The 26,283-nt window shown below is 42.1% G+C and overlaps 2 protein-coding genes across 3 annotated transcripts; both read left to right on the top strand.

Annotated features, from left to right (window-relative positions):
- The first annotated feature begins 1,175 nt into the window (after window positions 1–1,175).
- On the top strand, window positions 1,176–17,781 carry LOC108150240 (GTPase-activating protein). 2 transcript variants are annotated; one of them, XM_017278301.2, is made up of 6 exons: window positions 1,176–1,780; window positions 11,072–12,948; window positions 13,053–13,309; window positions 13,706–13,711; window positions 13,866–14,061; window positions 15,251–17,781. In XM_017278301.2, exons 1-6 carry the CDS (start codon window positions 1,636–1,638, stop codon window positions 16,292–16,294), a joined length of 3,525 nt encoding a protein of 1,174 aa, XP_017133790.1. In that variant the 5' UTR covers window positions 1,176–1,635; the 3' UTR covers window positions 16,295–17,781. The 2 variants fall into 2 exon arrangements, with proteins under 2 accessions (XP_017133790.1, XP_017133791.1); XM_017278302.2 differs by lacking the exon at window positions 13,706–13,711.
- Window positions 17,782–18,897: 1,116 nt separating this feature from the next.
- LOC108150260 (glutamic acid-rich protein) lies at window positions 18,898–25,655 on the top strand. The gene is made up of 8 exons (XM_017278340.2): window positions 18,898–19,060; window positions 19,299–19,605; window positions 20,664–20,711; window positions 21,648–22,090; window positions 22,648–23,347; window positions 23,420–23,743; window positions 24,418–25,079; window positions 25,143–25,655. Exons 2-8 carry the CDS (start codon window positions 19,315–19,317, stop codon window positions 25,459–25,461), a joined length of 2,787 nt encoding a protein of 928 aa, XP_017133829.1. The 5' UTR covers window positions 18,898–19,060; window positions 19,299–19,314; the 3' UTR covers window positions 25,462–25,655.
- Window positions 25,656–26,283: the final 628 nt, after the last annotated feature.

Here is a 26,283-nt window from a genome sequence, read left to right as displayed (position 1 = left end):
GCAAGCCGAACTACATATTTCAAATCTTGACCCATCCACTTCCACTTATTGGCGGCAGTTGTGATAAGATGCACCGTCTCACTTGTTGATCTCCTTCGTTGTTCTTGTTGCTTTGCTGTTGTTGTGATGCATGTGGTTTTCCAAAAGAAGAAGCAGCAACATATGGGTTAAAAAAAACATAAGCGACGGCCGACGTTGCTGTCCGGATGCCGTGTGAATTTCACATTTTTCCTGCCTTGTTTCTGTATTTTTAATATATGTTTGTTTGTATGTAGTTTGGCTGTTTCCTTTACACTGTCTGCGAGCCAGAACGCCCACGTAATGTGCGCTACACTATTATTAGCGGGGCATTTATGTTTCATTTCCATCTAAGCCCTTGCGCCTTCTGCAAAAACAAAATCGTCGATCTTATACAAATTTTTATTATGAGTTCTAATTCGGATTTTAACAAAATTTGTCTGAGGAATCTTTTTTTAAATGTTATAAATTTCTTTCTTAAATGTATTAGCAATTCAGTTTTTGTAAGTTTGTCCCAAAATACAGTTCTTTTATGTCAAATTGAAATTTTTGGAAACGTACTTTATAAGTCGCATATGCCCGAGACTTTCCCTGCCGGCGATCTCTGTTTCGGGTTTTCTGCTTCCGCTGCCATTGGCGCCGGTGCAACATGTGTTTGTTTGCGTGTGGGTGACCATTTTCGTATGTGTGCGTGCGTTCATTCACAAAATTTGGGAGGTGCGTACACTTGCCGCTTGAAAATTTTAATTCAGTTTCATTTCGGCGGTGTTGCATCATGTTTGTTTTTCGGAGTGTGTCTAAACGTATATCTAGTAAAAATTATTTTCTTAAATAAAAGCTTCAATTAATATGTTATTGTGCAAAAAGTTATAATTTGAAATAAATTAACAATATTTATAACGGTCCGTTGAAGTTATTGACTAAAGATCGATAATCGGAACTAGTAAATTATCGAACTTGAGACTGCAGGATTTTAGTATAAATCTTATTAAATATCGCGATAATATTCAACGTGTATAGTTAAATATAATGTGTCGAATTGTTTTATATCAGCTCCACATACAGACTAATTTTAATAAAGAATTTTAAATTTAAAAAAAAATATTTTCGCTGCCACACTACGCTGCCACACTAATCTGACTGATCCATATTCCAGTCTATGGTCACTCTAGCTTTGATTACCATTCCGAAAGGTTGTTCCGCGGACGCGTAAAACTTCGCGAAGCGAGTAAACTCGGATACATAGTAGAAGGACGAACGGAAACCGCAAATATTCCAATATTTCAAACATCCTGACGGTTTTAGTTCGTGACAAAAACGTTTGAAGTGACAACTAATTATTTGTGCAGCCGAACCGAAGCAACAGGAAAAGTGCATTTCGTGAGCGGCAAATCGACTCATATTCCCGTTAACAAAGCTCATAGAAAACTGCAACGTTACGCCTCGTGTTGAAATAAAAAATCAACTAAGCATTTAATAAACCTTTTATAAAGAAATTCCTTGTGTAAAAATACTCCCTACATAATTTCATTAAACCGGGAAAACTCAATTTCCAATCGCGTGCTGCAAGTCGTCAGTGGCCGACACAAAGCTGTCTGCTATGAAAACGGGCGCACAATGCTGCTGAAGAAGAAGCGCTATATGAACGACGAGCGAGACGGCGCTATTGACTCGCTCGTCGCCGTCGAGCCAAGCAGCAACAACAACAAAATGGCCGATACACGCGAAGTGCGCATTGAAGAGCAATTAAAAGTGAAAATTGGTATGTAAAATGAGTGCGAAGCCGTTTAAAAACACGACCTAAATGTAGTAGAACCAGCGGGACATGAAAGTTTAATGAAATTCGCCGCGAAACGAGGGTTTTTCCTAGTGCAAAGTGTGATGGAATGTTGACAGCGTCGCCCGTCGCCCCGCGGAGTCTCTCCATGCAGAAAACAACATTAAAAACGGGCAAAAGCGAAAATAACTGTCAATTAGAGTGTTTAATCAAGTGGCAAATCCTAGTTCTGAGATTCAAAAGCAGTGAATGATTTTAATTAAGCAAACAAATGTGTTTTAGTTCTAGAAATGCATTTTGTATTGAAGTGTATAAACATGCTATCTTACTCGCACTGCCGTGTTACTCCCCTGTGTTTGTGTGTGTGTTTCTCCTGTTTTTTCCCTAATGTTTTTTTTGGTGCAGCAGCAAATGCATTTGTTGTTGCTGCTGCTGGAAAGGCAATGGGTGACCAGGCTGAACGCTACGACATTCAATTTATTTTACCCCTCCCACCAGGGCCCCCGCCGTTTTGAATGCGCCCCTTTTTGTGAATGAATCGAAAATCATACATGTATGTGTGACGCTCCAGCGCATGCTCACACACACACACCAGCGCACATGCGAGAGATCCCAGCAACAATGTGTGGGTTTTTTCATGAATGGAATTTTCGAATTCGGTGTACTTTTCTCAATACGAAGGTGTCTGTTTTATGAATGATTATAGCAACAAACGAAAGGAGCAGCATCGATTAATGGCCCACTATATATTGGCAAAAGGTCAAATGAATGAATGACATCTATTTCATTCTGGAAAGCGAAAGAGACCGAAAGAGAGTCTCAAAACTTGCGGTTGTTTTTGGTGGTTTACATTTCCTGTTGTTGTTTCGAGATTTTCGTGAAAAACGTAAAACAGAATTATGAAAAACCACAGGCGGGGGAAAAAAAAGGTTGCCGTGATCTCAATTTCACACCTGCACACGCATTTATTTTTATTTCTGCCTTACAATTTCAATCTCGCAACTCATAAGCAGCTTTTGCTACGCTCGCAACGTAAATTATATGCAAAGTTGCAGCAGCAACAACATTGTAGCCGTCTTTGATTTCCGTTTCCCATCGGCAGAGTTTCCCTTCGTGTGATGCGGTTTTGTGTTCTTTTTCTTCAGACATAAAACTCTTGCTTTTTTCTTGCCTTTCTTCTTTTTTTCTCTTAGCCCCTTTCCAGCTGCTTTTTGCATGCTTCAATTGTTTTCGCATGCGCCCCTGTCTTTGTCGGAGTCTCCTCTGGGCTCCCTCCATTCTCTCTCCGCTTCCTTTCTGCCCCTCAGCCGTCGGCACCTTAACCCCTTTTCGCCCTTTTGGGTTCTGCGAAAAGGATGGCACAATGTTGGTTAAAAATGAATTAAAACACGTTTCTGTAATGATTGAAGTACGAAAGATATGCACTTCCTTCGGTTATCGGGTCGTTATGGCAAATTAACTGTCACCTTTTTACCTCCATTTCATCCTTTTGCCTTTGCGGCTGAATTTTAACCTCATTTCCCTTGGTGATTGTGTGAAAGATACATAAGTTAATATTATCGACTTAGTTCTCCATAAACTATATTTACAAAATCTATAATTTTATTTGAAACAATTGTTTTACAGTCCTACTGAATTTTTTTGAATAATTAATTTATACTTTATTATGTTAAGATTTTAAAAAACATTAATTAACCTCTATTTATGGATTTTCCTTTCTCTTTCATTGATGGAATCACGTTTTCTGATGAGTGTAGAATGAAAGTTATTCATTTCCTATAATCAGCATTGATTATCGCATCATTATAGCACATTAGCTGTGTCACCTTTTTACCCTCAACCAATCCGTTCCGTTCCCATCCGCCTTATAGCGATATATGTATACACGCTATACTCACTGCATTCTTCTCCCAAGTTTCATATTTCCACTTCATTATGCTTTGCATGCTTAATAATAATACTTCCACATCGTGCTCAGTTTCAATTACACACAGAGTTTCGCTTTTGTTGCTATTGTTGGAAGCTTTCCATTTTGTTGGTCGTTGCGATTTCTACACGAAACCTCCGCCCGACCGAAATTGGCGTAATACTTTTCCACTTAATTAAAATGTTTAGCGCATAACCTAAATTTCGTTTTCTACGAGAAAAATAGATAGAGGGAGAGAGAGAGGAGTGTGGGTGTATGACTCACTACCGATCTCCCCACTGAATATCAATGACAACTACTGGGGAATTACTCACAATTTAGACCACACGCAATTGAGATTTCGTTGAACTTGAAGACCCAGAACAGAGATAACTAGTTAACATGGACTCGGCTCTGTTCTGTTCTGTTCTGTTTAGTTCTGTAACAACAATAAATAGTTTGGCCAAAAAAGGTAATTAATTAAAAGCCGGTTGTGTTGTCTTGTTCTCCAGGTTGTGGCCAAGTTTCCTCCTCACTGCCCTCTCCACTCGACCAGGCCAAAACTGGTTGCAATTGAACGAGCCAAAGATCGCTTGGAACTTTTCTAGCTGGTTCTCTGTGGAAGCCAAAGCGATGTTGACAATTAGTTCTCGGGTCGTGTCTTTAAATCATTTTTCTAATACATATATTTTTCAGCTTGAGCCACAATTAAAGTGGAATATTTTCATTTGAAAATATGGCAGGGAGCAATGTTAATTAGCCTAAAGGCCGGCGGCTTCTTGGCCAAGCGAGGTTTGTCCCAACAACTTTGTTTGCCGCTTTCAAGGAACCAGCGTTTTTATGTAATTAGCGCATTCTGAAATACTTTTTATTCAGGTCGAGATCGGCCTTCTTGTGGTGTTCAGGCACAGAAAGAAATGAGATTGTTTTGGAAATGGTACTGAATGATCAATATTTAAAGACATGTATTAAACCAGACAGCCTTTTTTTGGTTATGATGCAGTAAATATGCCTTTTTTCCTCAGAAAGTATATTTAGGTAGTATAAATATTAGGGTAATTTTGGGAAAAAGATAATATGGTTCTACTAAGATTGCATTACCAATATATATTCTCAAACTAATTGTACATTGTACATATTCCTCCTCATCAATTATTGTTTCTTAAACTTCCAAAAGCTGTATTCATACAAAAATACAATTTTTTTCTGTGTACGAGTAGGGAAAATGGGAATCACAATCGCAATGACAGCGATGACGTTGATGACTCTGCCTGCGATGATTAACATTTATCTCTGGCTTTCCACAGTGAGGCAGCAGCATATTATAATGTTATACATACTGGCATTTCCCCTTTTCTCCTCCCTTTTTTTAAGGGGCCCTTTTTATGACTTAACGCTTGACCTCCTCGCATTTACTTTGATGTTGTTGACTTTAGCCGGGGTCAGAGGCATCTGTGGAACCCCCCGGTCAGTTGTCGTTCGGGTCTCCACCTCCCAAGGCTTTGAACTTCACGCTGGTTCACTGTTTTTATTGTGGCGCTTCTTTGGGGCTTCTCGGTTCCATCTCACAATCAGCCTCTTGTAATTTGTAATTAAAATGAATTCTGTTTTTATTTCACTTTTTCGGGCTGTGTTATTCATTTTGAGCCACATTTTGTGCGCTTCGCTGGCTCGTTTCAAGTGTCGTTTATTGTGGTTTGTGTGGTAGTTTCTCAAAGGTAACACAACAGCGGAAATGTCAGGGGCCAAGAATTGTTTAAGGCTGGGGACAAGTTTTTAATGGGAAAATAGGGAGTCGTTAGATGCGCCTAAACCACGCGAGTTGAAGAGTTTTAGGTAGGGGCTAGTCATCACCACGTGGAATAATGTTGGTTAAGTGTCCCTCGTATGTACTTATATTAATGTAACCTTCTATTCAGTTGAATAATGTGTTTTCTTATTGTTAACATTTTTTGTTGTTATTGACTTTCAATGATTTAACATTATTACAATTAAAAAATCTTGTCTTCAGAATTAATGTTTACATAAAATGCAGCCAACTATTGATGGTTAAAAATACTCTACTTGATTTCCTAATAATATAGACTTCGCTTTAATTGCATAACGTGGTTCGTTCCCACAAACGTTGTCAAGCGCTGATCCTTGGCTCATATATTCCACATATCGCCTCATAGAAAACCGCTTTTGGCCAAGGCCAATTTTGATCGTTGCTTCGCTGCCGCCTGCCAAATTGTGTGGGCGCCTTACAAAGTGTATTTATCATTATTAAATTTTTATGGCACAAAGTCAGGCGAGTTTTTGTGTTGTCGCCAGTTGACTCGCCTCTAATGAGCGGCGTTTGTAGTTGAATTTTTGTTGTAGTAATAGGCGTCTGCCCAATTTGGCCATTTCGAAATGGAAGTCGTGCGTTCGCGTCGCTCACATTGAGTGATGTGTGCAATTGAAGGTTAATAGTGCCAAAAAGGTAAATTGGCAACACGAAAATTTAAGCCAAAGAAAGCATTGATGGGGTGAAAATTTGGACTGACGAGAGGACTGACAATCCAATTGGGAATTAATCATCAGGACTCTGATATCGACACAAAAGATACTGTATAGGGTGTTTACAACACACTTATATACAGCGAAAATTGTTCATAAACAAAGTCCAGATCGATGACGTTGGTGAAAAGCCAATAAACATGCATAACGCAGAAGCCAAACAAAATTGGCCACAACAGGAGAAGATTGTGAGATGATCATGAGAAGCGTAATCAGACCGGAAATCGATCAGCACGTACTGACAAATAAAGGGGAGAAGGGAAAACGATGCCAAGAAACTGGTTTCAGGTTGTATTTTTCTTTAAATAAACAAAATTCACTGAATAGAGTATGTAATATAAAAGAATTGTATTATTTTTAAATAAGAATGGCATGAAGAAAGTATTTTCTTTAGATTGAATTTATGTAAACTTATGCATTCAAAGTATCAGTTCCGAATTAATCTAGTTTTTCTGTGTGATGGAGAAGGGAAGGGAGTGGTTAGGCTGATGCTAACCAACCTGTTTTGCTCCACAAGCTGGCTAATTGTGCAACACGTTAGGAGATCCCTTTCTGGTTTAATGGCCAAAGGAAGTGGCAGCGGAAAAGGAAGTGCACTTAAAGGGATATATGTAACTCACAAGTGCTATAGAGCACAGTGCAGAGAAATGCAACAAAAGCCAAGGGCTTTTTCCCACCTTTCCGCCAAAAGTGTACGCAGCAATCATTTTGGCCGCAGGAAGCTGGCGTTTAAACAAACAGCCAGACAGACACAAAGATCTGTCTGTGTAAATCTCCCTTCCGCTGGCGAAGCAGCTGAAAAAAAAAACACAAGAATTTATCTCTATTTCCGTTCCTTTGCATAAATGTCTGCTTCTGCTGGCTGGTTTTTGTTTCATTTGCCTTTTTTAGAATTTATTACAGCGCTGTCTGCTTGTCTGCTTCCTTCTTTACTTTATTTCTTTTTTTTTTTTGCAGCACTCACGGAGTAATCGCCTCATTAATTCGCGCGCGTTTCATGCTGCACTGAATCAATTTGCATATTGTGCAGAAAAGCGAAAAGGGAACGAAAAGGAAATCTACTTACAAAGTCTTTAAATTTAATTTTCCGTCTGCGAAGGAAATCATGGAAATTTCAGACATTTAATGAGACCATGCCCCGACCCAATAATCATGGGTGTGGAAATGAGATCGTGTTGTAATTTTCCCCCCACTCGCATCCCCAAGGCAAATGTCAATGCTGCGGAGGAGAAGCAATTTCCAGCGGTACTGACTTTAGATGTTTTTGATTTTCGTTTTTGGGCTTCGGAACATAACCATGTGCCACATGGCAGGATGATTCTATTTTTGGGGACCCCAGAGAACGTTGAAAGAAATATGCCGCATGTTTATTATGGTGTTTGCATAGGGATATTTATGCGGGTTTCAGCGATCTGGTTAATTGTCGGATTACCCATCTTAGTTTGGGTAAACAATGTTCGATATTGGGATAATATTTCCATTTAAAAAAGTATTTAACGCATATCAACCTTAGAAATCTTTGCTCACTTTTCGTGCAACAGAAACGTTAAAAACATGAGTTTGCATACCACAAATGATAAACTAATGACTGCTCATACACTGATACATTTTTCTATTAAATCCTGTTTGTTCACTGATAAATTAAAAATATTTAATGTTTTTTGACTAATTTGCTTTGGAATTTTAAAAATGATGACCGTTATTATTATGACAATGCTAAAAAAATCTGTGAGTAAACTTCCTCTTGGTAATACCCATTCATAGAAGTTGCAAAATTCCCGCATTCTTAGAGATGATACATGTAGTAATCTCAACGATATGACAGAAAACAAATTTAATCATTGTCTTGCAAAATTTGTATTTTTTATGTTTTCCTGTGCTGTCAAAAATGTCATAAATTTTTAATATAAATTTATGAGTTCAAATTTTATTAGCATGAAAATATGATCTTAATTTCCGGTTGAGTTTTTAAAAATCCTAGGGTAAATATTCGATTTTTCATAAATATGTTCTTGTAACCAAAAGAAATCGTACCACTTCCGTTCTCAGGGTAGTGCAAAAAAAATTCCAAAATGCTCCTCCAACCCAAAAAAAAAAAAAAAAAAGATGAGCCAACTTCCGCTTGACTTTATCCATGCATAAACCTTCTGGATTTGCTCAGTTCATCGAGCTCTGGTTCCGTTTATCGTGTTTGGCATATGTAAGATGATATATGCACACCATATTTCCATCGCTGCGACTGTGCGGTGGTGTTTCTCAATGCATCTGAAGGTCGGATGTCGTACGGTCTACGACCGATAGGTTCACGGAATACACATTTATTCCATATCTAAGCAGATTTGATAGAATGTTCTTTCACAATTTGTTGTGGGGGCTCGTTCAATACCATGGAATTCGTTTTGCAATTCCCCTTATCTATCGCTCTTTCATTTGGTCGATGAGTAAGCAATATCCGCAAAAATTCCTCATTAAGTTTAGAAAACTTTGATTGTTTGTCTGTTTTGCATGGAGGTCTACAAAAAAAAAAAAAAAAGTTGGTCAAGCCGAAGTTTTAATACCCATAAAGCTATTAAATTGGTCAAATATTTCATATATATGGTCAAATTGGTCAAAATTCATTAATCATATATAGTTAAACAATTCAAAACGAGCTTAATCATAGTTTAAACTGAGTCCAAAATAAAATAACCCTCTGTAAGGGTATACAAAAACGAAAACCAAACGAATCGAAACGAGTAATAAAAACATTCAGTGGGGCAGCCAATGACAAGGCAAAGCAATAAAAAACACACATAAATAAATTATAAACGTCACAGAAACGCAAAAATTTCAACATTTTTTTGTGCTGGGTTTCCCCCAATACCTCTTCCTCTTTCTCTCCTACATTCACTACCACTATTTTTTTATGAATGAAATTTACTGTTTTGCTTTTCTCCTCAAAAAAAAAAAAAAAAAAAAAAAAGAAAACAAAAACCTCTTGTTTTTTGTCATTTGCCGTTTTGTATTTGTTTTGTGGCATTGCCTTGCCCGATTGCTTTGCTTTACTTTACTTAACTTTGCATATAAAATGTGCTTCTGTTTGCGGGGTTTTTCATTCATGAAAGAAAAATCACACATGTAGGGAAAGGAAAACAAATGTCTTTGTTATCGCAAGTTTCTTGTTTCTACGACAAACGCACAGCGAGAGTGTGAGAGCATGCGATTGTGATTGTGAAAAGTGGCGTTGTTTCGCCAACAACACACAGATACTGAACGTATAACCCCATTGATAGTTGCGAGGTGATAGCTATAGCTCACCTCTAGCACACATAGTGCACATAGCTCACCGCCCAGCTGTGTCAACAGGGGCGGAAACGGGGGCGGGGCAGGCGAGTCTCAATGAAAAACAAACTTTACCTACAGTCAAACTTCCATTGCTCTGACTTACTTCCTTAACTTCTAATTGTGCTCCGCAATTTTAAGTAACTTATTATGACAGGAAATCCTTTACAAGAGTTAAACTAAGATTTCTGTATTTTTTTCAATTGCCAGAAGCGTAGTTATTAATCCTGTTTATACAAGAAAAAATGTTGTATGACTTTAAAATGATCAGTTTAAATTGTTAGGATATATCTTTGAAAAAAAAAAATAAATGTCTGTACAGCTTTTAAATACATCGTTTACATATATTGCGAATAAGATTTTTGTCATTACAAATTCCAACCATGGATTTTGATTTTTAAACACATTTATTTTTAAAGATTTTTAAATGTATGAACTCCAGGGAACTTGAATGATTTTTTAATGCTGTTTATGAGGTGCTAGTCATGGAAGTTCGACTGTAAAAAGCGGGCCAAATTTGCCACACACACAAACAGATACAAATGCCGGCGTAGACACACAGATAGAGCACACACACGTACAGCTGCTGGAGTGTGCGTGCACTTATTATATTTCCGCTCGACTGCCGCTAATTTCTTCCATTGAGCAAGTTTATAGTACACTTGCCTTGTGGGCAGCAGCGCCTTCACCCTTTTGCGCTTATCAAGGCCTGCCGCTTATTATTAACGTTTACACAGTCTAGCCAAGCGCCAGCCATTGCGAATGTGCTGTTGTGTGTTGTGTGCCTGCTGCCCCCCTTGTTGTGTCGTTGTTTTACTGTATTTGTATTTGTATTTGTTGTGCCCCAGGTGGCGGAGCATCCATAATAGATTGCGAACGACCGATCCATCGGTGCACAATACAATATATAGGTATCGACGACGCACTCGCACAGGAAGTCACGTCCGCTGGCTGTTTTCGGAAATCAAAAGAACCCGCTGGAATATGTAGTGTAATGCGATTTTGCCTCTTTTTTTTTAAAGCCTTTACAGCAGCAGGTGTCAAGGCCAGATAGTATTTGATACCAAAAGGAGGATACTATTATATTAATTTATGCTAATTATTCAGTAATAGCTGCTAACAGTCTTTCCGGTTGGGAGAAAGTATGCGTTTAGGCCAACTTTTATTTTACGTTTTCTAATATGACTTTTAGTTTTCCGTTTTCTAAACTATAAATAGCATAGTTCCATTCCTTATTTAACTTTTTTTTTTTCTGAACCAAAGATTGCTAAAAGTCCACTCATGATAATCACTTAATCTAATGTTAATGTTTTTCACCTTGAACGAAGACCGTAATCTTAAACAATGTACAATACCACAGTTATTGTACATTGTTTCTTTGTTAAGCCTGATAAATTGTGAATAATAAAAAGCAGAAGAGTTATACTCGTCCCATTTCGAAATAAAATGTTTACCTCTATTACCAAAGTGGTTTGTACTAATTTACCCATATTTCTGATTGTTTCCAGGCGAGGCAAAGAATCTGAGCAGTCGCAATGCGGCCAACACCAGCTGCAGCACACAGGGCACTCGCGATGTCTACTGCACAATTGCCTTGGACCAGGAGGAGATCTGCCGCACACCCACCATCGAACGCACACTGACGCCGTTCTTCGGCGAGGAGCACCAGTTCAAGATCCCGCGTCGCTTCCGCTACCTTTCCATCTACCTGTGGGATAGGGACATGAAGCAGGACAAGCCCATTGGCAAGATAGCGATCAAGCGGGAGGAGCTGCACATGTACAATCACAAGGATCATTGGTTCTCGCTGAGGCCAGTGGACCAAGACTCCGAGGTCCAGGGCATGGCCAATGTGGAGGTGGCATTTGTGGAGGCCCAGCAGACCCTGTCGCTTTCGGACAGCATCGAACTGGGCTTGCCACACCACGACAACCACCACAGCCATCACAGCCACCAGCAGCGGGCGCATCTGAATGATTACAAGGAGAACAGCGAACTGAGCAACATTCAGCGTGCGGCAGTGGCTGCGGCCGCTTCATCATCGGCGGCCATGAGGCTAAAGACCCGAGCCGCCGGTCTGTTTGGCCACGTGCATCCGCCAGCGCAGACACAGCATATTGCGACCATCAATACCACATCCACATCATCGGATCAGCTGGCCAATTGGAAGTCACATGCGAGACACGTGGGCGTGACAATCAAAGTGCCCGCTTGCGTGGATCTGGCCAAGAAGCAGGGCACCTGTGATCCCTTTGTGGTCTGCACCGCCCACTACAGCAACAAGCAGCAGGTGACCAGACGCACCAAGCAGCGCAAGAAGACCGTGGACCCGGAGTTCGACGAGGCCATGTACTTTGATCTCCACATCGATGCGGATGCGGGCAGCACCAACACCACTGGGAGTAATAAGAGTGCCGGCTCCCTGGAATCATCCGCCAACAAGGGCTACGCTATATATCCCCTGGGCGGGGCGGATCTGGTGGAGATTGTGGTGAGCATTTGGCACGATGCACATGGGGCCATGTCCGATAAGGTGTTCCTCGGCGAAGTGCGACTGCCAATGCTCAACAAGCAGGAGCAGCAGGCGGTACCGCCATCGGCCTGGTATTATCTGCAACCCCGCTCCATGACGCACAGTTGTCGCTCGCTAAATGCCACCCCACGGTCGTGTGCCACGCCGCCGGGAACGAGATTGAGCGTGGACTCGACAATTGGATCGCTGCGCTTGAACCTGAACTACACCGCCGATCATGTCTTCCCGCTGGCCACGTACGATGATCTGTTGAACCTGCTCCTGGAGTCGGTGGACCAGCGACCCATCACCGTGTCGGCCGTATCGATCCTGGGCGAGCTGGTCTCGGGCAAGACGGAGGTGGCCCAGCCGCTGGTGCGCCTGTTCACGCACACGGAGCGCATTGCGCCGATCATCAAGGCGCTGGCGGACCACGAGATCTCCCACCTCACGGATCCCACCACCATCTTTCGGGGCAACACCCTGGTCTCCAAGATGATGGACGAGGCGATGCGGCTGTCTGGCCTGCACTACCTTCATCAGACCCTGCGCCCCGTTCTGTCGCAGATCGTGGCCGAAAAGAAACCGTGCGAGATCGATCCCAGCAAGATAAAGGATCGCTCGGCGGTGGACACGAATCTGCACAACCTGCAGGACTATGTGGAGCGGGTGTTCGAGGCGATCACAAAGAGTGCCGATCGCTGTCCCAAGGTGCTGTGCCAGATCTTCCATGACCTGCGCGAGTGTGCGGGAAAGCATTTTCCCAGCAATCGAGAGGTGCGCTACTCCGTGGTGTCCGGCTTCATTTTCCTGCGCTTCTTTGCTCCAGCCATCCTGGGGCCGAAGCTCTTTGATCTGACCACCGAGCGACTGGTAAGTGCTAACTATCTGTAAACTATAAGCTATTGAACCTTAGGAATAAAATGATTTTCCTTATAATTTATATTATACTTAATTTTTCTTAATTTCCTTAACAGGATGCCCAGACGAGTCGCACGCTGACCCTGATCTCCAAGACGATCCAATCGCTGGGTAACTTGGTCAGCTCCCGCTCGTCGCAGCAGACCTGCAAGGAGGAGTTCACCGTCCAGCTGTACAAGAAGTTCTGCACGGAGCAGCACGTGGAGGCGGTGAAGCACTTCCTGGAGGTGATCTCGACGCCCAGCCAGGCGAGCAGCAGCGTTCATCCGGCGGCGGCGGCCACGCCACTGGAACCAGTATTACTTAAAGAGGGGTAAGTTGCCTGCTCACTGGTGGTTGCTTCCTCCGCCCCGCCCCCCGTACCCCCTGTAGCCTCTAGAGAATATCGTTTGGTGGACTGTGCAATGCTCCCTCTATATACCCTATTCTATAGATTTGGCATATCCTCCCACCCAAGACATTTGATTAATTACGCTTCGTGTTTTATTCTAATACCGAAACTTTCTTTGTCTTTCTCTTCTTTTCCGCGCGCTGCTTTTACAAAACAAAAAACAAAAAATAAAACACAAAATAATAAATCAAAATCAATCCATCACGCCCAACACACCATCACAATCACCATCACAATCACCATCACCATCACCATCACCATCCCATCACACAAAAATCACACTTATTCATCACACATTAAATCTATACTAACGTCTAGCGAGGGGTAAGAGAAAATTGCTTGTAATTTGTTGAACAATTAAGTCTGTTTTTGTTGCGGTTGCGCATAAGTGCGTCTGTGACAAGGACAGAGATCTGAGTGCGAGATCCCGAAAGGGCAGTTGCTAAGACCCCGCTTCCTTTGCTCTCCTTCCCGGCAGCCTGATGACCAAGTACCCCACATCCCGGAAGCGCTTCGGCCGGCAGTTCAAGCAGCGCTACTTCCGCCTCACCACCCACACGCTGAGCTACGCCAAGTCGAAGGGCAAACAACCCATCTGTGATATACCGCTCCAGGAGATCGCCAGCGTGGAGCAGCTGAAGGACAAGAGCTTCAAGATGCAGAACTGCTTTAAGGTGAGTACCTTTCCCCCCTCGATTTCAACTGGGCATTTGCATGCGGTGCCCGGCTTGTTGCAGCGAATAGTGCACACGAGCAGTGTGCCGGAAACGTGCGATCCACGCCACATCTATAAATAGGCAGCCAAAGCCCACACACCTCCGGGCAGTGATGTAAGTTTAGCTTATTGTTGATCGCTTGCAAGCTCTAAAATTAAAAGATAGTCTGAGCTATATATTTTTGTCCCTTTAATAAAAAGGTCTTCGATATTTATTTGTAATTAGATTTCAACAAAAAATAGTTTTGAATAATTAATAGAAACCAATGGACTGAAAATATATTTTATTTAAAATTAATATTTTTAATTTAAAATAAAACAAAAATGGTATCTTAATTTTTTAATAATTATTATGGAGCTTGAAGTTATAAAACTGAAATCACTAATTTGAATCTTCAAACCTTAAAAGCTGTTCCTTATTTTATACAACAACAGATAATATTGTCTATATACAGTTTATTTAAATCATACAGCTTAACCTTATTATGCCTTTTTGGTTTTTTTTTGTAATTTAATGAAAAAAGCTGGCTTTAGGTTTATATAATTGGCTCTTCTGCTGTTCTCATTCATTAATTTTACCTCTGAAAAACTGCCATCACTGCCAGCAGCAGACTCATAGCTGGGACATGTGGCTGTGTGGGCGTATGACAGTGGCTGCTAATCGATGGCCTAGCCATCCATCGGTGGCAGCAGCGGGCCCATCCTCTGCGATAGTGAAAACTGAACACTCAGTTTGCCCGAGAAACTTTCACTAATCACTCAGAGAGTTTTGTGTGGCAAATGACAAGTTGCGGCAATTAAAAATAATTAGCGTTATTATGCAGATAAGCCGACAGAGAAGCGCTTTGCTTTGCGTACGCTATTGTTATTGCCATTCGAGGTAGTGAGACAAAGGGGGAAATTTCGAAACCTAGAAGAAACCTATCTGCAGCCGACGCAGAAGAGAATCGTCTTCGTCATCGTGGGTGCGATTTCTTGGCGTAACGCTTTTTATCTCAGCCAAGATGTGGGAATTGTCTCAGCCAGCGATTTCACTTGGGCGCGATTGTTTTACAATTGCAATTGCAATTTGCCGCCGCGCACAGAATTTATGTTAATTGCAAAAAGACGAGGTGACTAAGAGTTACTTTCGCCCTCTTCTCCCACAGATTGTGCACAACGATCGCTCGCTGATTGTGCAGACAACGAACTGCGTGGAGGAGCGCGAGTGGTTCGACCTGCTGCACAAGATCTGTCTGATGAACTCCATCCGGATGCAGTACTTCCATCCCTCGGCCTTCGTCAGTGGATTCTACAGCTGTTGCGGCCGCTCGGACGAGAATTCGCCGGGCTGTAAGAACGTTTCGGACAAGGAGATGGACTACTTCCAGATGGATTTGGTGACTGCCCTGGATCCACCGCTCGACCTGCAGCGCATCCACACGCTGATCATGTCCAACATGAGTGTGCTGGAGTCGCTGCTGGATCCGCTCACCTACCACCAGCACTTGCCGCAGACGCAGCACCAGCAGCACAATCCCCTGGTCCCGCTGGCCACCGATCTGCAGAAGCATTCACCGCAGGCCTTTGCGGAGTTCAAGCGAACGATCGAGAAGCTGAGGGAGAAGGCGTACGCCATCGATCGCGATCATCGGGACTACAAGCAGGGCATAACGCGGCAACTCAAGTATGGCAGCAGACAGGCTCCGATTGGTGACGACAACTATTGGCACATGATGCGAGCCGCCGGCCAGCTGAATCAGCAGCACCACCAGCAGCAGCAGCACCAACAGCAGCAGCAGCAGCAGCAACAGCAACAGCAACTGCAGCAGTTCCAGCCGCAGCCAGTGCTGCCGCAGATGCAGAATGTACGAGCGTATCCCTATCAGCCAGCTACGAGCAACATGAACGCCTACTATCTGCACAACCTGCAGCATCAGCAGCAGAGATTGCAGTTCCAGCAGCAGCAACAGCAGCTGCAGCAGCAACAACAACAGCAGCAGCAGCAGCAACAACATAACCAGCCGATGCAGCAGCAACAGTCGATGTTTCAGCCGCTGCGCAGCCACCAGCTGCAGCGCCACAATAACAACTTGAACAACAACAACTGCGGCAATGCCTCGTCCTCCAGTCCATCGTCGACGACCTCCAGTGTGGTGGCCGCACCGCCCAGCACCACCTCGTCGTCGCAGCCGGCGCCACCGATTTATTAGCGTTCAAGGCTGTGCGTATTCGCCTTGCCGCGGGCCATCATCACGACCAGGTGAAGCGGGATACGCATCGTAGTGGCAGCTTGGATACCGAGGAGAAGGGAGCGACCAACCAGGAGACGCTGCTGTACAAACAGTTTTATGTGCTTATTTCTAGGCTCTTTTTTTTTGTATAATTTTTAACGAGTTTAACGTTGTAAAGGTCTAGATTAAGTTTTTTAATTAACAGATTTTTATACACCAGATTTTTACGGTACCGCCTACAACAGCAACAACAACAACAAGATGAAAACAAGAAATCGAAATCGAAATATTTATAAGCCTATTTATTTTTTGTATGTGCTAACATTATTTATACACGCAAAGAAAACACCCAATAGAAAGGAGCATTTCTACTCTTGTGAGCGCAAAGAGGGCAGAGAACCACTGAAAACTGATTACTTTGTAAGCCTAAACTACTAAAAACTCCAAAATTGCTAAGATTTTTTAAAGCCTAGCCTAAGTTGAGTACCCAGCGTAATGAATGATGAGTAGCGAAATGAAACGATGTAAATAGCAGAAACACGCGTACATATCCCGCTATATGTACATGTGTAATAAAAACTACATTATACCAGTTATTTTAGGCGTAGCGAAAATTTCTAAAAAACTATCTAAGCTAGGCTAACTGTTGCTTAGAGGCGACACAAACAAGAAGCAAATAATTCTAACAAAATGTGAACGCTATATACAACAAACAAACAAAAACTGCGAAAAGCAAGAAGCAAAAAAAAAACATACATCTACATGTATATTTACCTTATATAACTGTCATACAGCTAATGTTAAACACACGATACGTATTCGGCAAATTGTAGAATACAAACAAAAAGCATTGTTAAGAACAAATTTACTTCCATTTTGCATATATACACAAACACACACACACACACATACATACATTAAACACACGCACACCTATATTTATTAAATGCATTTAATTTCATGTTAAACTTAAAAAAAAAAGAAAAGCGAGTAAATTGTTAACGCAAACACGATTTGGTTCGCTTCGACCTTCTTCCACCGATTTGTTTCCAAAGCTCTTCCAATATTAATTACACATCTAGAACTTATGTTAAATAATCTTATTTTTGCCATATTTAGTTCATTGTTCATTGTTCATCCATCGCATTGAAAGTGTCTTCCTCCGCCGCGTTTATTCATATTGCCTTTTGTTTATGCATTCCAATTATTTGTGCATTTCTTAATTCTAATATCTGCATGATGTACATAGAGATACGACGAAATGGAGAAACACGACGAGATGTTGCTATGAATTTAATTTGTTTGCAGTTACCAACTTTATTCATTTACAATTTCAGTTGCATTTTAAGAGCATAATTTTAGTTTACTATTACGATGCCTAGCTCCTAAGTTGTTGGTACAAAGAATCGAAAATATACATTTCTAGATATATTTTCAAGCGAAAAATAAAGCGTATCGCCAATGGATATTTTCGTTTTGTTTTCTTTTGATTTCCCTTTTGGTTCGGCTATCGTTTCTTATCCTTATCTCATCCCCTCCCAGTATAGTACCTCATTCTCGTGCTTTAGGAATATCTGGCATACTGTTGTGATATCTTACGATATGGTAATTGAATTAGTCGTGTGTGTTAGTTGATTGATGCGTATTTACGATACATTTTATAGTGCGTTAAAGCTGTTGAGTATTTTTATTCGTATTGTGACAAATTGACCGAGAAGCAATTTTTCCCAAAACAACTGAACAATTAGGCGATCCGATGAGTACTATTATGTTTTCCAACAAATGTTTTTATAACTATTCTCACAAATCCCAAGGATGCAAAACTTAAGTCCCAAGGTGGTTTCAAATGGAACACAAAAATATAAGTAAAACCCCTATTTTTTGTATAAAAAATATTTTAAAACTTACTTTTACGTATAAATAAATACCTATATACTTGCATATTATTAAATGTGTTTTATGTCGGTCTTATCTTATTTCAAACAGATTGAGCTTGGCATAAAACATAAATTTCAACTTGATTTACACATATTTTTTTAATAATAACGTTTATATGTTGGGTGCTAATGGTAAAAGAAACGGTCAATTTCCAAGTATTTCTCATCAGTTGAATGTCCCAACCGTTCCAATGGGATGTTTTCTGGGATATTGGGACATTAGCGAATTTCCCCTCCACATGTAGCGGGGACTTACTCCAAAAGTAGCAACGTCTCGCCACTAGAGGTGGGAAACATCAATATGGAGTGGAACCAGGCTAAGTGTGCGAAAACTTAACAGTGGCACGAAAATATCGTTATAGACGGATACTCAATCTCTGCCAAACATCGATAAGACCGACTTATTGAAAACATCGATGTTGATATCGACATTTCCTCACCTCTAGCGTGCTTGTGGTGGGTTTGGGTTTTGCAGTGAAATGTTAGCGAAACGACGAACTAACAGCGAAATGTTAGCAGAAAAGTTAACAGAATGAAAGTGAGGAGTTAACAGTGGCAAGAAAATATCGTTAGAGACGGATACATCGATAATCTCTGCCGAACATCGATAGGAGCTACCTTTTGAAAACATCGATTAGATTGATGATTGTCCCCCTCTCACCACTAATCGCCATTGCTAGACAATTTTTTTCCGAGCAAAAAAAAAAGTCGGTGTGAAAATCGTGAAAGAAGCGTGTAATTTCAACTGAAAAACTAACTTTGAATTAGCGGCTACGTTTAGCAGTTAGTTAAGAGTGCTAGAAAAGAGGTAAGTGTCGTAGATCGAATTGCAAATAAACTGTGAAAATGCTCGGCCGGTAGAATATCGATTTTTTCTTGCAACGAGCGACGCCACCGGCGGCAAGGAATAAAACGCTTGGAAAAAAGGGGGGTGCTGCGCTGGACGGCCTGCGCTTTCGCACACATACTTACATATATAGAAGAAAAAAACTTTAGCGGATCGAATTTAGCAATGTTCTTTTCCAATCTCTTGCCTTTTTGAACAGAGTTAAAGAGAAAAAGATGCGCGGACGCGGCGGATTTATTCCACGTGGTGGTGGTACCACTCGCGGTGGCTACTATAACAATCGCAATTCGAGCAACTATGTTAATACCCGCACCCAGGGTAACTACCGCCCCAATAATGGGCGGTACGAGAATAACTACCACAACAACAACAATCGCTACAACAACAACAGCGGAGGCGGAGGCAACAGCCACTATGACAACCGGAGTCGGGACAAGTTCACCCACCACAATTCCAGCAGTACCGGGCGCTACGAGTCCAGCTCCTCGGGCCACAAGCGCAGCTACGTAAGTCGGAAAACTATATAAAACACTAACAATATTTTCTTTTACGTATGTACATCACTCAGTTACTCAAGATATTCACTGAAAAGTAAAGTTAATACTCGTATATGCTGTATTATCAAAGCTATTAGCTTTTCTAAAAAAGATAAGAATACTTGAATACGGTCTAAGTTAAATGAATTGCTTCATAAGCAAGTAATCAAATAGACGTCATACTCCTCACTTATTTTTTTAAGTCCTTAAGTATTTCTAGAAAACAGAAGACTTATTAAATAAAATTATATTATCTTACTTTAATTACACCTCAAATTACCCTTAACTACACTCATTTACAGACTAGACTTATAACAGAGAAAGAAAGTGCTCAAAGTTGGCATGATATACATAGAACTAATCTTTGTAACCTTTGCTATTCTTGAGCAAGAAAAGAATAGTTAACATGTTAATAATCATAGAGATGATTATTGGTAATTGGTACACAATAGCGTAAATTTTAGTTTTTTATTAAACAATCATTAGACATATTTTTTCACCATTTTTACATCTAAACAAAAAATATAATCATGCAGTTTTCTAACAAGTTAAGAAAATAAAACGCATTAAATAAATTGTATTTAAATTTGATTTAACCTTCAAAACCTTAAATCTATAAGCAGTTTTTTTTACTTATTAGCAGCACACTTGTTTTTGTGGAAAGTATATATATGATTATAGTATTCAAAGAGTACAGCTGAGGTAAAAATAACAATTCGCAATTATCTACAAAATACAGAATATGGCACAAGAAAGTTTAACATAACATACATTATTTAAAACATTTTATAAAGTCAGAATTTAGTGAGAACATAAACTATATCGGGTACCTATTATTTTGACCCGAAGTGTAGGGCTAACAAATGGTCTCTTCATGCTCCATATAAATAGTGAGTAATAATGCCGTCACTCCTGCCTTTAATTATAGTTAGAGACTTTTCGTCTTGTAGCAAATGAGTGATGTATTACCCAAATCCATCTATATTTATATTCATAATGCAATCTATTTTTATGTGATGTGTGTCTAGGACTCTTCGCGCGATCGGAACGATGACCGCAAACGGACGCGCACAGACGTAAGTTATACTTTGCCCTATTTGTGAAGCTATAAGCACGCTATTCCAGAGGTCTTTATATTTATTATGCATTAAGCCAATCGCCATGTACTTTGTAATGTTAATGACTTTCCAAATATTTATAGCACTGTTTGTGAAGCTTAAACGCGGGACTGAGTTGAGTTGCCAATCGAGCGTTAAAGCATATCATGTCCCAAAAGTGCAAACAGCGCACGGACTCAAAGTTGCCAGACAAGCACTTTGGAGCACCGTCTGACCATGAATATATATATAAATCTGTGTATTGTCCATAGCACCGGCAGCGGCACGGCGACATATATATGTGTATCTAATGATTTTGCCAGCGACCGACCGATCGATCGATTTGATCCGATCCTACCCGAACTGATCATACTGATATGAGAAAGCAAAAACTTCTGTAGAGAACTGTTGAAGCGATCGAAGCGATTTTGATCTGTTATCACTTGTCTTGTATGCCTTGTATACCGTACCGTACCATCAGCTGTCAAATTTTTCCCCATACCGAAAGCCGAATGTCGGTTATCAATCCGAGCAGAGCAAATAGAAATCTATCAGTGTGTACATCCGCATACGCATTAAATATATATCGATCCAAATATCTAAGTAGCTAAGCCATAAGCATATAAGGTTTCTCCATCATGCTACCACACACAAAACACGCTGCAGGATATAATAATAACAGCATATTGCGATATATATATATATATATAACCCACAATCAAATCCGATCAGAATCAGAATATCAAAATCAGTCTGTAGCTATATAGCAATTATTTTCATTCAACAAGTCTATACGTCTATTTAAATAAATATATAAATCTACCACCTATATTTGATATTTGATACAAAAAAAATCAAAACCAATCAACCAAAAACAAAGCTCCTACACACCTTCCTACTCATCAATCGTCATAGGATTACCGTCGCACGTCCTCGTCGAACGATCGCAGCGATCGGCCCTCGTCCTCGTCGCAGAACGTTGGCTCCTCATCATCGAACTATCATCAGCGGAGCAGCACCGGCGGTGGCAATAACGGCGGCGGCGGCGGAGGCGGGAGCTCGAGCTCCTACCGCCCGCGTGATGATTCGAACAGCGGCAGCCGGCACCAGCGGGACGGATCGATGGGTCCGCCCAAGCGGATGATGCGCAGCGTGGCCGGCACCAGCTATATATCCCGACCCCGCGGCACAATGTCGATGCGGGGCGGCATGATGCGCACCGGGATGCGGGTGGGAGCCATGCGCGTTGTGCGCACCCGCGTCAACGAGTCGAATGACCTGCGCACCATGCGCCGCCAGCTGCTCTATGCTCAGCAGAAAGACCGGGCTCGCCTGCTCAAGATTCAGCAGTTGAAAAGGTAAATAGACCAATCAAAACCAAACCAAAAACTATACCAAAAACCAAATCCAAATGAACAAAATCTGAGTTATATACGCCATTCATTGTGTACCGATTGAAGAATTGAAGAATTCGAGATGCAGAGAACTGTGAAAACAATCTGTGAGATTGATGTATAACATGTGAGTGCTGCAGTGAGATTCAGTAAGGAATCTGGATGCGAGATGGAGGAGGAGAGTCCTCGGTGCCAGATCAACTGAGCGGCCTCCAGAAGAACTCCATTCTCCATGGCTGCGACTTCTCTAAAAACGTGTTGTGTATATTCTTGTGTAACTAAGTAGAACGAATTGAGAAATGTACCGAAAAAACACCCGACACTCCATATATGACAAGAACGTTATTTGTTAGTTTACCACCTTTACCAGCTTCTTATGTACTAAAAAAAAAAAAAAAAAAAAAAAAAATTTGAACTTGCCTCCCAGCAAACAAAAAAAAAAAAAAAAACAAACAAACAAACAAAACTCCTGCCACCCTGACACATGTCTTCACATTCGAATTCATTCCAACCCCATGTAGCTCGTTGCGACGACAACGCCAGGGCGGGAATAGCAGCGACGACTCCAGCGGCAATGAGGACAAGGACGGCGAAGATGCTGAGAAAAGCAGCAAGAAGAAGAAGGGCAAGGACAAGGACGCCGATGGGGGCGATGACACCGACGAAGACGACGACGACGATGACGATGACGACGAAGTGGACGATGATGAGAAGGACGAAAAGAGCAAGAAGTCGTCGCCCGGTAAAAAGCGCAGCAGCAAGTCGGCCAATGAGGATAAGAGCGATGGCGATGGCAACGAAGATGACGACGATGAGCACGGCAATGGCGATGGCGATGACGATGATGATAAGGACCTGAATGAGTCCGATCCCAAGAGTGCCAAGGCCGACGACGCCTCCGATGACGAGGATGTCAAGGTAAAGGCCGAGGGTGGTGAGGCCGGCGATGGTGACAAGGGCGATGAGAAGGCCGCCAAGTCGTCGTCGGCCGACAAGTCAGGTAAGAAGAAGGACAAGGACGATGCCAAGGACTCCAAGTCGAAGAAGTCGTCGTCGGTGAAGAAGGAGCGCTCGTCGCGCAAGGACAAGGACGATTCGGACGATGATCGCAGCAAGGAGCGACGTAGCTCCCGTCACCGCGATGATGACCACAACAACCGCAAGCGCAGCTTCATCAAGCTCATTTGCGTCCATTGCCGCATCAAGTGTGTGACCTTTAAGGTGCGTTTTGATCCGGCAATCTCGCCTTCGCTCAGTCCCCCCCGTAACTAACCAATCCTCTGTGATCCGCAGGAGTACAACTACCATCTGAACTCGCGCTCCCACAAGAACTCCATGCGCCAGGTGGCCCTCAACCAGCGGGCCGATCTGCAGCGCATGCGCGCCCGCCAACGCACCACGCAGCGCGAGATCGAGGAGAACAGCAAGGAGGAGCACGAGTCGCGCTACTGTCGCCTCTGCCGCCTGGCCTACCGCCAGCCCAAGAATCTCCACCAGGCCTCCGAGCACCACAAGACCATCAAGAAGTTCTTGATGCCCTACTGCGGCTCCTGCCACCTGGCCTTCAAGAACGCCATGCTGTACGAGAACCATCGCTGTTCGCTGGAGCATATTAGGGTGAGCTTAAGCTTTCATTTTTAAACTACATTTGTATATTTTCATCACTGTTAAACAGATCCCTTAATTTACTTATTTATTTGCTTAAAAGTTTTCTGGCATGACAAGAAACTTGTGACTTGTAAATAAGTATGCTAGTTTACTACATTTATTAATAATATTCGACTGATACTTATAAAACGAATACTAGTTATGGTTAGTAAGTAATGGTGGTCTACTGTCATTCCTTAAACTATTAAATTATATGAATGGTTGTCCATAATACAGTAATTTCAGGTATAGAGCACAATAAATGTAAATTTGTTTTTTAAACAAAATTGTCCGATTGCATATGCGCAGTATAAAAATTGATCAATTTTCAAATGCTATATTTTTAAATACAAATAAGGGAAATTTGTTGAACAAATAATCAGATTTGTTTCATTTGTGTTTCCATTAGGATACAATTACCAAGGAATATATTACAATAGCATTAAAATAAAATTTCAATATGCTTACCCAAAAGATCTGAATCTGAATCGCTGGGAAAATGTTTCCTAGAATAGCCAATCCTGCATCTGCCACTTGAATGCTATTTTTGTGCTCCGTGTGTTGCCTTCCTAAAATTAGACTATCTAATCTCCATCAGCAAAGGCTATAAATTATTCTTATACTGTGTGTTTGCTTGCTTGCAGAACAAGGCCCGCAACGATGAGTCCGGATCGGATGATAGCGTGGATGAGCGCGAGATTGATTTGAATAAATTCCAGACCGTGGACTCGGTGGGCGAGATCGATGTGGACATGATCGACGCCGATGTGGACGCCATGGTGACCGAGGCGGAGAGCGCTTTGAAGAGCGAGGATGAGGAGACGCGCAAACGCGCTCTGATTGGCCCGGACTTTATCAAGACCATCGAGGCCTTCTACTGCGAACTGTGCAATCACTATTCCGGCAAGACTGACGACGTGTCACTGGAGGACTACACCAAGAAGCATTGCTTGCAGCATTCCCACGTGAAGGCTTTCCTGCGCCACAAGGAGGAGACCGAGAAGAAGGCCAAACCGGAGGAGGGCGATGAGGAGGATCACGATGAGGACAAGAAGGCCGACGATGACGAGGCGGAGGGCGATGAGGAGCTCCACGGCAAAATGAACGTGGACGAGGACGAAGACTTTGGCGACGGGGACGGAGATGGAGATGGTGATGGAGAGGAAGGAAACGGCAGCCACGACGAAAAGCTGTGGGAGGAGGTGGACAAGGATCTGGGCGACCTTCTGGCCGAAGTGGAGCCATTAGGACAGGAAGAAGAGGAGGATGAGGAGGACGAGTCCGTGCTTAACATTGATATTGCGAGGTATGTGAAAGGCAATGAAATAATCATGAGTGTGTTGTGTAACCTCCCCGTGTCCACTTGCAGCGAGAAAAACAAGCTTAAAGACGCCAAAGAGGAAGCCAATGGCGATGCCGACGAGGGAGCAGCTAAAGACAGCGCGCCGGTGGCCAAGTTGCCGGAGAAAAAGCCCGTTGCCGCCGCACCAGCCACACCGACGGTCAAGACCACCGCGGCCGCCAAGCAGACGGCGAAGAAAGCAACACCCAAGCCGGCTGCCAAAGCCGCCAAACCTGGTCCCGCATCCACGAAGCGCAATGTCTTGGTCAGCGTGAAGCGCACATCGGCGGCCACCATTAAGGCTGCCACCAAGTCGGCCAACAATGCGGCAGGCGAGTCCAAGTGAGCGACACTCGCGTTGCAGTAATACGTTAGTAGTAATAGCAACAACCAAACCCAGTGATTGGGTTGCTGCAAACATATTTCAAATATATAACTAAACTATAATGTGCTCAATTACGTGCACACCAGAGCTGCTCTGTCATCTGGCCACAAAGCCCAGCCTGCTTATAAATAAACGTCTAGACCTAACTATACCAACCTGTACCCGTGTGTTGTCTCTGAAGCTGGAGAGTACCTTTCTTGTACCTTTCGCCGTGCGCCACTCGAGCGCTTCGAGTTTTGGCCTTTCTAAAATGGCCAAGGCTCTGGCCACCTGGCTCAGACACAATGGCAGAGAAATGCCTGTCGGTCGCCAATTTGTTGGCCCCTTCAAGGTGCTCGCATGTAATTGTCAGCTGCGTTATTATTCACAAGCCAGAAATGGCGCACGCCAAATGAGATTAAACGGCGGCGCAGGCAGACCTTGCTTCGAGCCCTTGTATCAAAATGTTTGGCATAAGAGGTTGTCTTATTCAAGTAAACAAAGATGGTAGCTCCAGTTTTTACTTTCACAAAGAAGTGTGGATTTAAACATTTCTACATATCAACATTATTCATCAGATAGCACCAGCCATTGGTATAAATATATTAAGGTATTAATTTCTTCATTAAAGCAGTCAATTTTATTAGTTAATATATATATTTTTTAGACTTTCCGATTTTTAAATTGTTTTTTTTTTATTATTTATAAACTGTTTTAGACTTTGTTATTAGACTTACATATATTAAACAACTTAACTGTAAGACTAGTTTATTTTAAACTTTAAATTAATTATATCTTTTTTTT

This window comes from Drosophila elegans, unplaced genomic scaffold (genome assembly GCF_018152505.1).
Source record: "Drosophila elegans isolate 14027-0461.03 unplaced genomic scaffold, ASM1815250v1 contig_208, whole genome shotgun sequence".
NCBI classification, from domain to species: Eukaryota; Metazoa; Arthropoda; class Insecta; order Diptera; family Drosophilidae; genus Drosophila; species Drosophila elegans.
The sequence above is the reverse complement of the archived record's forward strand: the minus strand, read 5'-3'. Positions and strand labels throughout refer to the sequence as shown.